The 12734-nt window shown below is 47.1% G+C and overlaps 1 protein-coding gene across 3 annotated transcripts in view; it reads right to left on the reverse strand.

Moving 5' to 3' along the window:
- The window catches only part of DOCK4 (dedicator of cytokinesis 4), a 409941-nt gene that overhangs the window by 5577 nt on the left and 391630 nt on the right, over positions 1–12734 (reverse strand). For 2 of the 3 annotated variants that reach the window (XM_038557373.1, XM_038557374.1), the window contains 9 exons: positions 12499–12582; positions 9323–9442; positions 8871–8992; positions 8409–8529; positions 7071–7152; positions 6813–6922; positions 5069–5141; positions 3193–3306; positions 108–169 (listed from right to left, as the gene is read on the reverse strand). In XM_038557373.1, the coding sequence (XP_038413301.1) occupies positions 108–169; positions 3193–3306; positions 5069–5141; positions 6813–6922; positions 7071–7152; positions 8409–8529; positions 8871–8992; positions 9323–9442; positions 12499–12582 (888 nt within the window). The remainder of the gene's footprint in view (positions 1–107; positions 170–3192; positions 3307–5068; positions 5142–6812; positions 6923–7070; positions 7153–8408; positions 8530–8870; positions 8993–9322; positions 9443–12498; positions 12583–12734) is intronic. The other variant, XM_038557375.1, reaches the window with a different exon arrangement.

Here is a 12734-nt window from a genome sequence, read left to right on the forward strand (position 1 = left end):
CTAGTTTGTGCCTATGAAAGCAGCTCAGTGGTGTGCCAGGGATGAGTCTTAAGGAAAGAAGGAAGGTGGGGCCAGTGTCTGGCCTGAGTCTAAATATGAGACTATACCTTCAACGGAGACCTCCCAGCAGGTGAGGGGGACACGGACGTCGTATGTCTTGCTGGTGAAGCTGTGAACAGAGAGAGAGAAGTCCTTTCAATTGAGAAAAGCCAGGAGGTTGATTCTCTGCAAATGCCCTTGTGTACAAACCCATACAGATGGTCCAGTGCCTAAAGCCCTCCTAGGCAAGGAGAGGTAGGGGAGAAACTAAATGACGCCCATCCAAAGCAGATTCCTCACTAAGGATGGCAGCTCCAAGACATGGGCCAATTAGCGAAAAGTCACCAGCACATACATGATGCTATAAGCAGTGACAGGGGCTCCAACTGGGCCAATGTTCCATTTCCCAGAAGTCCCGGTGCTTTTCCACTGCCTGGCCCATTTCGAAAGGTGCTTTCATGTGTGAGGTGCCAGGGAGCAGTCTTTGGAAAAGAGCTGCTGACTGGTCTGAGCAGTAATGGGGAAACCCACGCCACTGAGGCAGACTAGCAGGGGTCTGTGAGAATAAATCTACACCCGCCTCCCTTTTCACAACCTAATCCTCCTGGAATAAAAAACCCTTGGCCAGGCCCAAACAAGAAGCAAGAAGTTTTCCATTTCTCCCCTGCAAGCTTATACTCAGGTCTTCCCTCTGTCCCGGCCGTGGGGTTGCGGTGGTGGTGGCGGTGGTGGTGGCAGCAGCAGCACTCAGTGGATTTCATCATCATGGCAAAGAAATGCTCTCTTTCTGTTTTTCCCTCTAGGTTTTCAAGCCCTGCACCTGGGATGCAGCAGGCGACGGCCCTGCTCTACGTGCTGGTAGGTCAGGCCCTGCCCCCTGAAACACAAGCACGTGTGTGGAAAGCTGCCGCGACACAGTCCACGCAGCCCGTGTGAGCCCCATTTCCCAATTCCACCTGCACAGGTTTCACTGAGTTCAGGCTTTGCTGCTCTGGCATGAGCTGCCATACTCCCTGCTGCCCAAGTGAGGTTTGCGACTCTTAGGAAAACTAGAGCGAAGCTGAAGGAAATACAGACAGACAGACCTCCCAACAGTGACCACGAATGACGACATGAGGACAGACCAGGAGAGCAATCAGTGCAGAAGGGAAGGCAGCCCTGCAGGGTTAAACTGGGAGCTGTAGGGTCACCTGCGTGCTCCCGGCGCTAGAGCCCAGGGAGAGGGGCCCTTGACTGCTCTGGGTGGGGGGCGGGTAATGCAGCCTCTGCCTTGCGCCCGAGGGCATGCCATCAGCACATGCCACGCTCAGACACCAGGGTCAGCTCTAGCCTGCCAGTTGGGGGTGTTGCTTACAGAAGAAAATCCCATATGGGTGGAGAAACAGATCCTGACTGGGAACCGCAGTCCTGCCACGCTATGTGTGGCGAAGTCAAGGTCCTCCTCCTCCTGACTCTGGCATTCCGTGACCCCACCGCGGTGGGCCCTTGGAGCCACAGCATGTCCACAGTGATGTTTCTCTAGAAAGGCATTCTCCCCCAGACACCTAAAATGGTCCCATCATTATTCTGGCCTCTAAGTCTGAATGGGCCTAGGATCTTAACTACCATCAATAACACTGTTCCTCTGAAGATGCTTTTTGAGTTTCCAACATTAGTGATACAACCAGTTTAAACTGCAGACTCCTTGAACATATGTACAGCATGAATAGATACAAATTACTTGGTTGATGAATCTTATTAACCATCTCGGGTGATGAATCTTATTCACCATCTTGGGTCACGGTGGCATTCTAGTGTGGATTATCGAGTAAGCCTAGTTATTTCTTCTGTTGAAAAACCTCATGTGCTCTTCAAAACCTACTGGTGACTTTTAGCTTTGGCAAGTACCGAACACACTGGATAGCACATGGTTTGTTTTAAAAAGACAGAGAAAGTCAGTAAAAAAAGAAAAAGATGAGATGCTAAAATATAGTGAATGAAGTATGAATGATCAACCCAGGAACATCTGTGAAGGACATGTCATATTTCCTCTTGCTTTAGGCCAGTTCTATTTGTAAAGCTTCAAAACTACTCTAGATGTGTGCAAATGTTGAAAAGACTCTCCTTATCACCAGGATAGGCAGAGTCAGCAGAGTCGGTTAAAGACTGTACCATGTCAAGGTTACCAAGGTCACCAAGCAAATGGCTTATTCGGTTGGAAAGCCCTGTTATTGCTATAAGCTCATCAAGAAAGTTTCTTCAGAATTTTCACTGGTTCCCAAAATCTAGAAAGGTTTGGTAAAATACCGATTCTACGGCCTTACCCCAGAAATGGTGAACTTCTGATTCAGTAGGTCTGACATTAGGCCTAAAAATTTGCTTCTTAAACCACCACCTGACGGGATGAAGTACCCTGAATCAACCCCTTGAGAAATCTCACCTTTTTTTCTTTTTTTTAAAAGATTTATTTAGTTTAGAAAGAGAGAGAGCGAGCATGCAAGTGAGTGCGTGAGCAAGGGGTGGGGGAGGAGCACAGGGAGAGGGAAAGAATCTCAAGCCGACTCCATGCTGAGCCCTATGTGATGGGGGGCTCGATCCCACGACCCTGAGATCATGATCTGAGCTGAAATGAAGAGTCAGACGCTTAACTGAGCCACCCAGGCACCCTGCGAAATTTCACTCACTCTTGAATACAGACCCCTCTATGCAAGGGACATCAATGGATGGGAGGTTGGATGCTCCCCACAAGCCTGTCAGAGTTAGAGTTAGTCAGTTCCTATGTTGGGGCAGTGTGAAACCCTGGCATCAGTCCTGAGTACGAGTGAAGTGGCTGAGTTAGCAGAAGTTGATAAGAATGAGGCAGTTCAAGCAAAGGATCCAGAAAAATGCTAATGGCTTGGTGAGGTTAGGGGACCTCCTCAAATTCTGAGGATGAGGCCTAGCAGCAGAACATTCTACAAAATCGGTCTATGGGGTTTGTAAGGAACGGAGCACGGTGTGACTTAGTGTAGTTAGAAGTTCAGGGAAGAGGGAAAACATTGTAAGTGGATTGGGAGACTAAGGTTTTTACCTCAGAACCAAATGCCTACCTTTCTCTGAGGAATTCATGACAAGCTGGAGTAGTCATAAAAGTTATTTTATAAAAGTGATTGTTCAAATGCTTCAAATACCCACCAGTTTGTGTGGGTCTTGGAGGGACAGGGGGAGAGAGAATTTTCCCACTATCCGACATGTTCTTGGCTTCTTTCCCACTGTCCAGGCTCCAGCTGCTAGGGGTGGGATTCACAGCTGGAAGGGAATAACACAGCTAAAAACACACGGTCCACTTTGCCTTTTGAACACCTGAGATCTTAGAAGAAAGTCAAAATTATCCAGAATGAAAAAAAAAAAAACCCAACTGGATTAAAAAAAAAAAGCAAAAACAAAAACAACCCAGGAAACCTCCTAAATACTAAATCTTTATTTAATTTTCTACCTCACAGTTATAATTGACATTTAATTGGACGATGTCATGTCTGTTTATTTCCCCTCGAGCAGTCAAACAGAACTACCTCTCTTGACACCAGTTCGCGGGATCTTGTTGAGAATCACAAATGCTGGATAACAGATGGAGGATGGAGTCAATAAAGTATTTTAAAACTTGGTTTTTAGTGGAAACTCCTGGACAACTGGTGCCCAACAAGGGGGAAGGCAGTAACAGGCTAATATTTCAACTACCTGGCAGGATTACCCCGCCACACCACCCTGTTGACGAACTCTTTGGGAAAAGGACCCTCGTTCCTGAAATCAATGGATTACACTGATGTATGTCCTAAGAAAAATGATTTGGGATAGTGACAGTATCATTCCTTTTTTTGTAATTTGTCTGTTCCACGCTTCAGTAAGATGCAGAAATATGGAACAACCCTGTTAGGAGCAAGGGCAAGACACACCAGATTATAAATAGCTGCTAGGAAATCAAGTTTACAGAAAAGCAAGTCTTAAGATTTCCAGTGGCTTGCTCCCTGTACAGACACTGCCATCTGATGGACACGGCTAGGATTTCAGCATTTTACTCTAAATTACCACATCGATTTAATGGATAGTGGAATCACCGGTCTTAAAATAATTTTTCTCAGTCATTTTAAATCGCCTTTGCGGTTTTCGTAGGTAGAAGGGCTGAGAAAAATACCAAGTTCTCCAGGCAAAGATTCATATTTGACTTGTCAACGTGAAAGCAAGATTTGTGTCTTAAAGTCATTTTGGCCACCGTCTCACTAACTTCAGTCTCCCAAGGAAAAGTTTTAATGTTAATCTCTCTGTGGACTCAAATGACAATACAGTTTAGCTCTTAACGAGGACAATTAAAGTGCACTTTACGGGAACGTTTCATTAGTCACTCGATTCGTTGGCTTCCGAGACTGGCTGGGCTTTTTGAGGCCTGACCCTGAGGGAGGCGAATGGGGGACCCGCCGCGAGCCCCCACCTGCACCGTGGAGCAAGTCGCGCGGAGTCCGCTCTCCATCTTCTGCTGTGTTGCACACACTGCTGCTAATTGGCTATTAAGGGCTTTGCACGTGTTTGTCATGTTTTGTGCGACCTTGAGGCAGGGCACACTCCATTATGCACTGGATTGCGATTCTTAAATAGTCTCTGAGTCACCACAAACAACAGATGAACCAGCAGAATGAGCTTCGTAAGGGAAACAAAGGGTGGGACCAGAGACTCGAGCTGGGCAGGTGCTATTTTCATGTGCTGAACAAGGAGCCTCACTGGCAGCTTTGCTGCGGGGACCACAGGGATCGCCTTGGTGACCCGACACCAAAAGCCAGCTCGCAGAGGAGTTCCTAATTTGCCTAGATTCTGCTGTTACACCCTACAAGAAAACAGTTTGGAAAGACTGTATCACGAGTGACCGCCTTTCACGAATCCCCAAAAGGGCAAATGAGTCCCGATCATTACAGACTGGAGATCTGCCTTCCACACAGACACACGGTAGACTGGAGAGAATGAAGACACAACGAAGCCGCACACCTCTCGGGACCGATGGAGGGGCTGGCTTTATACCCACCTTTCTCAGGTGCAGAGAGATTTGGGTCGCTGCGTGGCAAGGCTCCTTCTGCAATATGATTAAACAGCAGCCTCTGGAAAGTACAAGAGTCTATTTTCATGATGCAACATGCTGTCACAGTGAGACCTTCTAGAGAATGAGATGACTGTCTCATTACTGAAACTTTTTGTTCAAAATAATTTTTATATGGCACATGATGAGCCTAGGAACCAAGAATTCAATCATATTTAAGGGAAAAAAGGGGGAGAAGAGTCTCAAGTTTAAGAAGCTTGTATTAGACTTTAGGTGTAAATGGTAAATAAGTTTTCATAATAAGATGGACGGAAAACTGGTGAGTAGCAGTTAAGCTATGGTGCTCTTTATAAACAGGAATGCGAGACTGGCCACAGGAAACGTAAATAAAAATTGAGAAATAGTAGCTCAAGAAATCTCTAGTGGATGGGCACGTTTTCGATCCTAGGTTAAAAACATGAAATGGATAATATTCTACAATTTTTAACCCACGAAAATGCCGATTTTACGTGCTTCTCCCTGACACATTAGAGGGAAAAGTGCAAGTCCTTAAAAGTAGAGGCACCATAGCAATGTGTATTACTGAGGTTTTGGCAACTACACACTGCTTCACATTTTACCAAAAGCGGACAAGGCGGAGGCTAATCAAGGAAGGTTTTCAGGGTCCCCCGCGCTGGCACCGCGCTCCTGGAGCAGACGGGAACAAAGGGTGAGATTCGCTTGCAACAGCAAGTGACAAAGGGAAGGAAAACTGGTGAGCTGGTTCGGCCAAACGCACTCAGAGAGAGTTTCTGCGAGACATCAGTGCTGTGCAGAGGAGGTATCCTGGGGCTTTCGGGAAGATTACACAATCAGCAAAGATAAACCAATCAAGCCACATCCCACTCGCTCTCATCCACTTCCAGATGCAGCTACCGACTTCTGCCAGGATGGTGTAGAAAAACAGAACAATTAGCCGGAACATACATAAGTATTGTTGTCCGCTCCTAAGTCATTCCCAGATCATCGGTAAACCTCAGGGCTACCCAAGAATCTTCGCCTCTGAGACCCCCCCCTTCAGAGCCCTCGAAGTGCGCAGGGGGGCAAAGCCCTGTCCTCACCTGGCATGAGAGAGGCCACGTCAAAATCAAGTGGGAGCAGGAACTGAGGGCCACGCTCCTTTGCTCTTGGGGGGGGGGGGGTGCAGGGAAAGCCCAAGCACCCAACTGCTCTTCCCTCGGCGCACTGAAGAACGGCAGGGGTGACCAGGATTGTCCTTGCTCTCCTGGGTGCCCCAGAAAGGAACCAACTGAGGCTCTCTCAGACTAGGGGGACGCCAAGAGGAGAGGCTGCTGGACAAGTCCTGTTTCTGCTCAAGGGTCTTTTGCTAACATCGAGAGTCGCTCGAAATTTTTGCTACACACGCATGCAAACACACCCAGACACTCCAACGCATCCACCTAATTACCCCTTGTGATGGTTACATCAGGTCAAGGAGGGCAAAATCACTTCCCATTTTCCGCTCAGCTTTACTGCTCAGGCAACCACCCGTGTATCTGTATCGGAAACATGGCTCCAACAGAAATTGCGAACAACAGGCATGGGACAGAGAGGTTGGCTCTTCACTCAGCTTGCCTTGTCGTCTAACAGCCCATCTGGTTGCCTCTGGCAGGCACAGGGCTTCTCTGCAGAGGTATGTAAGCCATTCCAGACACTGGCTTGTTTCCTAGTATCTCCATCCCATAAGGACTACCTGAGAAGGTTCCACAGGTGTTGGATAGATGGCACTGCATGGCCTCTCTCGCGGGGACAGGCAAGAGTTTTCTCTGGAATGTTTGTGTTTGTCAGACAACAAAGGGGAAGCTGAGAAGAGAAGGAAAGGAAGGGTCATCAGGGGGTGGTGCTGGACCTGCCCGGAGGGCTTGTGTGCTGTGGCAGCTGGCCAGGGATGAGGAACCTGAAGCCACAGCTCCGGGGGCGCCCCGGCTCAACCCCACAGCCCGGCACTGACCTCTGGCACTCGATGGGGCGGAGCTTGTCACGTTAGGCGAAGCGGAGTGAGTCGAACTCAAGCTTGAGGTAGATGGACTTGGCTGCAAATACACGGGAGCTGTTATCACCCACTGCTTAGAGGCCCCAGACAACACTGACATATTGAGAACAGCATCGCTGCTCTTTTCTTTCAAAGAGGCCAAAAAACCCAAACAGAACAGAACGAAACAAAAACGAAAAGAAAAAGGCCACTTAGAAATCTAGAAAAATCTCAGGGACCCCTGGGTGGCTCAGCGATTGAACATCTGCCTTCGACCCAGGGCATGGTCCCGGGGTCCCGGAATTGAGTCCCACATCGGGCTCCCTGCATGGAGCCTGCTTCTCCCTCTGTCTCTGCCTCTCTCTCTCTCTGTGTCTCTCATGAATAAATAAATAAATAAAATCTTAAAAAAAAAAAACAAACAAACCTCAGACTGATAAGACTGTCTGGATTAATCAAGGACCCGAGATTTAAAAAACAAACAAAATACTCTGGGGGAAAAAAATACTCTGAGATTTTTGACTCCTGACAAAGGATCGCACTCGCGTTAGTTTTGTGGACGTCCTGGGACTTAGGCCCGGGGAGCAGTGCCCTCCCTGACTAAAGTACACTCTGGAGGCCCCTGCCTAGGGCCCCGAAACAGCCGATGCTTCTCAAAGGTGGAACACGCACCTGCTCGTTTTCTCCAAAAATGTGCTCAAGGCATGAGTTTGGCAACATGTATTATGCCCCCTTTTCTAAGGGTAGTGGTGAGGGAAGTTTCAGCTTATTCTCAATAAATTATTATAAATGCTGTAGCAGTGGTGTCTAAGTACAATTTTATGTTGCAGGAGTTAAATGGACTCCTGTCCTTAAAAACTACTTTTTTCCCCCTTCAATCAAAATCTTTTGATCAGGGAAAATTTCTGACTCGTAAGTAGGTAGAGGAATCTTAGAACGACCTCTCCACCTCGTACCGTGAAGCAAAAAGGCCACTTAGCAATGCTACGAGGCGGCTAGTGGGTGGTGACAGGCTCCACGCGTCCTGAACCCAAGGAGCCAGTCCCAGGTGGGTTTCACAGCTAACCCTGCACGGCTGGCCCGGGCTTTTCCCACTCTCGCTCACATCTCCTTGGAGTGGATGGGGCGGTTTGGGGAGACACGTCTCTGGAGACTCTGCGGGGACCCACAAGGCCGTGAGAGCATTTAAAGGTGAGTCCTTAACTTAGCTCTTGCCCGCAGATCTGCCCGATAGGACGGCAGAGTGAACAGAAACTCTCAGGATGGAGACAGAAAAGGAATACACACGAGCAGACGATTAAGAAGCCAGTCAAGTACCTGCATGTTAAAGACTTCATCAGAGCTTTCTGATTGCCCTGTAATATTGCTTACTTCAGCAGACGCTTGTGAGGACAGTGAGGAAGAGGAGTATCGGTTCACAGCTGGGTAACTTAATGGGCTGTTTTGGGGGGGAAAAGGAAAGGTCATTCACTCAGTCTCTGAGTTGCACTCTATCCCATGCTGGTGCGGTAGAGAACCGAAGGGGGAGAATACACACACACACACACACACATCCCCTTTTGTTGTCTCCCGTTTGCCTCAACATAATCCAGAGTTGGAGTCTGTTTGTTTCTCAGCTGTTCTGTTTTACCAGTGGCAGATGTCTGCAGCTGCCTCGCGGGTTAATTATTTCATTAAGAAATCGCGTGTTTGACAAATTGTGCCATAAAGAATGAGAGAATCAGCTGAGATCATCTTGTGGGGCTGCCAAATTGTCAGATAATTCAGAATATGACTTACCTGCGTCTAGGAATTACCCTGGGGCCATCTGGGCTCAGAGAAGCAGGTGCAGAGTTTCTACACACGCGGGGGCTTCCATTGGGAAAGTGGACTGGGCTGGCTTGTATGCAGGCGGAGAACTCCTGGAGAGGGAGGAAAGGAAATGTTCTGTGGGCAAAACAAGTCGTGAGGTGTTTGAGCCTACTGCTGTGGTCTTTACGTCGGGTTACAAAGGTGAGTTTCGGCATCCGTAAGTTTTCTCACCCTTTTCTGTTTTCATAAAAGTTGAAGGGGGCAGATAGAAGATGACGCAACTTCCATACTGGAGGACTCCCTGGTGGAATGGTGCAGTTTGGTAGGAAAACCAAAAGATGTCACTATTGGATGCTTCGTGGTCCCTCTAACAAAGAGCAACCAGCAGCGGGCAGTGGGCAGCGGGCAGACTGCCTCCTATGGACGCTTGGTGGACGTACCTGTATCCCTAAACTTGACTTCATCACAAAGAACTGGTCGACCAGCTTTTTGTGGAGGGGTCTCATATCTTGAGGCACAAACTTCTCGTGCACGGCCAGACCAAACTCCAAAATCTGTGCCTGGATAATAAGACAAGGGAAAAAAAAAAAAAACCCCGCATCAGTGAGTAACTCCAAGTGCCTGCAAGGGGGTCAAGCAGTGTACCACGCGTTTGGCACGTGTCCTCGCTAATCCTCTCAATCCCACAAGTAAGGAGTGGTCCTTCATTTACAGATGAGGACACAGAGGGTCAGAAAGATCCCGCAGGTACTAAAAGACGAATGGGGATTCCAACTCAAGGTCTGATTTTCCTTCTGCCCTAAGCTTCCTTCCCATGTATTTTAGATCTGTGATAACAACCCGTGTAAGCAGTTACATGGCGTTGGTCCCCTTCTGCACTTTCCAGGATTGGGCAGGAGCTGCTCTCTGTTAGTGGGTCAGGTGCTTCTCCCCAAGGGATCTCTTTTCTGGATGGCACCTCCTTTTCCATGATACTCTCTTTCTCTTCCATCAGATTCTGCTCTGCCCATCTATCCTCCCCTGGGTTTCTAAAATTTGTTGAAGAGGACATGGAGGTAAGATAGGAACAGGAGGGACGCCTAGGTGGCTCAGTGATTTAAATAATTTTTTTTAAAGATTTATTTATTTATTCAAAGAGAGAGAGAGAGAAAGGCAGAGACACAGGCAGAGGGAGAAGCAGGCTCCATGCAGGAAGCCCGACGCGGGACTCGATCCCGGGTCTCCAGGATCACAACCCAGGCTGCAGGAGGTGCCAAACCACTGCACCACTGGGGCTACCCTGGCTCAGTGATTTAGCACCTCCCTTCGGCCCAGGGCGTGGTCCTGGAGACCCAGGATCGAGTCCCACGTTGAGTTCCCTGCATGGAGCCTGCTTCTCCCTCTGCCTGTGTCTCTGCCTCTCTCTCTGTGTCTCTCATGAATAGATAAATAAATTTTTAAAAATCTTAAAGATAGGAACAGGAATTCTGTAATAGTTGCCATGCTTTTTTGCTTTTTGTTTTTGTTAAAAACTATTATTCTGATTCACTATTACAATGCAATAAGGAGAAGCTCCCTTCTTTAAAAAAAAAAAAAAAAAAGAGCGAGAAAAGGTTTCCTGCATTGAGGATCCAAATGAGATGAACACAAACATTCAAGTTTCTTTTGTTCTTCAACTACTAATAGTGCTTAATTCCTTTGAGTATTAGCTGTCTTTTACATTTTAAAAAATGCCCCATGCTAAAGTGGTTAAAAGAACAAATTTCATGAACTGTGAGGAAAGCCCATCACACCATCACCACAGTGGTTTTTCTCTTTACATTTTATGAAGATTCAAGATTGAAAGCTCAAGTCAAACAGGACTGAGCCTGGTGGGTTAGAGCGTCCGGCACCCTCTGTACAGGGATGGGAGGGGCAGAAGCAGGACTGGACTGAAAAGAAGCCGAGACACAGAGAAGTCACACCGGGGAGCCCTGGGCCTCAGCTTTGTATGTGTATTTTGGATGTGGGCCATCCAAGACCAGGTGGTCTTGGGCCGGGGAGCATTCTGCAGCTGAGGCAATAGCTAAAGGACCTGAGAGCCCAAGGTGTATGTCGACGGCCACCACTCCCATCAGCTGGGACAACAAATCCTTTCTGGAAGAGCCACTGGGGCAGTACAACTCTGAGTCTCCTAGAAGTTTACCTGAACCAGCTCACAGAGGTCCACAGGAGGATGGTGCGCTTGCTAGCCTGATCCCCAGTCCCCTACTACCACAGCCTCACAAAAATGGCACGGCCGGCCCAAGGCCACACGGCAGACGCTTGACTGCTTGTCCTATGACAGAGATCTAAAGGTTCCTTGTGTCACAGCTCTTGCCACAAGACCCTGTGAACATAACCAGGCAAGATATGGAGGAAACAAAGGTTTCCAATTTTATTTTTCTTGAGAGCCTCCTTGGCCCTTTTGATTTTAATTCTGGGGAAAGAATTCAGTCAGACACCAAGTCAGAGTCCTAGTGAGGCAAACCACTCGCTAGAGACTGTGCGCGGGTTAAATATATGTGATTTTGAATATCAACAAAGGCCACAATCATTCCATAGAACTGAATAACCTAAGTTGCTCACTTCTAGTATCTATATCGCCCCCAGGGCCACATCGAGAACTTAACTTATTCTCTATTTCCTTGCAGGTCAACTTAAAGTAACTCTTTTCTCTTTTCCAGAAGCTGCATAACTGACCCTCTTCCAGCCATGGTCCCTGTCCATGGCCACTTCTTTCTCCCAAGTATTAAGTTCTGTGGGTTAAGCCTGCAGAGCATAAAATATGGATGAAAATCAGATGCAGCCTCATCACTTTCTAACCCCAAAGGGCATGCCTTATTTGTTGATTAATTTGGTATTATCAAGTAGAAAGAGATGCCTTGGTTATATTTTATGATATGTATTCTATTTTTTATGGATCTAAAATGTCTTTATTTCCTATTGAACCCCAGCCTCTTAACCTCACGTCTCCTCCTTCAGAGGTTTTCAAACCTTTTTCAGGCCAGGAGCTATCTGCAGGAACACAGCAGGCAAGAGATTACTCTAGTTCTTTGTACTTGCTGGAACTAAATAAATAAACCATGCTTCTCTGGAGAAGAAAATGATGAGCTTGTATCCAGTTTTGTCCATATCATATTATCTATAGGCTTTAGTCTTTGTTTTAAAGCAAAGTCTATTGATTGCCCCCTCACTGGAACATTTAAGTAAGAATCTCATTCCTTCACTTGTTCATTCATCTATTCATTTATTTTGAGCTGGCTTGATTCGAGCCCAAAATTTTGAGGGAAAAGTTGGCATCAAGCCTACAGCAAGTCTTTAGGGAGAGAAACTTCAAGCATTGTTCCAAGAGACTACATGACGCGGTCTGTTGTAAGGGGCTTAGTTTACTCATAGTTTACTCATTGTTTACTCACAGTTTACTTATTGCTGATTCAAAGTGGAAAGTAAAAATAAAAATTAGCAAGCTGGAATACATTACAGATGAATCCCTAACCCCTGACTGATGGCTTCTCTTAGAACACAGACGTAGAAAAGCCAAGTAGATGGTCTCTGGGTAATCATGCATAGCTAGGCAGGAAAGAGAGAAGGTGATTGGCTTCTGCCCCCACCTTACCTGCTCAAGCATCAGCTCTCTTAACCGTGCAATTTTCTCTCCATCTTCAGGGTGACTTAAGATATATTCTTTGACAAAAAATGCCTAGAGAGAGAAAGGATAGTCAGTTTACTTCAGGGGAGTTAAAAAGAAAGTATGAGCCACAAACCTGCTCCTAAAGACCCAGCATCTTTAAAGAAGCACCAGTGTAAACCACATTTGTGGTGGCAGAAGGAATTACTCCTACTATGGACAGC

This window comes from Canis lupus, chromosome 14 (assembly GCF_011100685.1).
Source record: "Canis lupus familiaris isolate Mischka breed German Shepherd chromosome 14, alternate assembly UU_Cfam_GSD_1.0, whole genome shotgun sequence".
Lineage (NCBI taxonomy): Eukaryota > Metazoa > Chordata > Mammalia > Carnivora > Canidae > Canis > Canis lupus.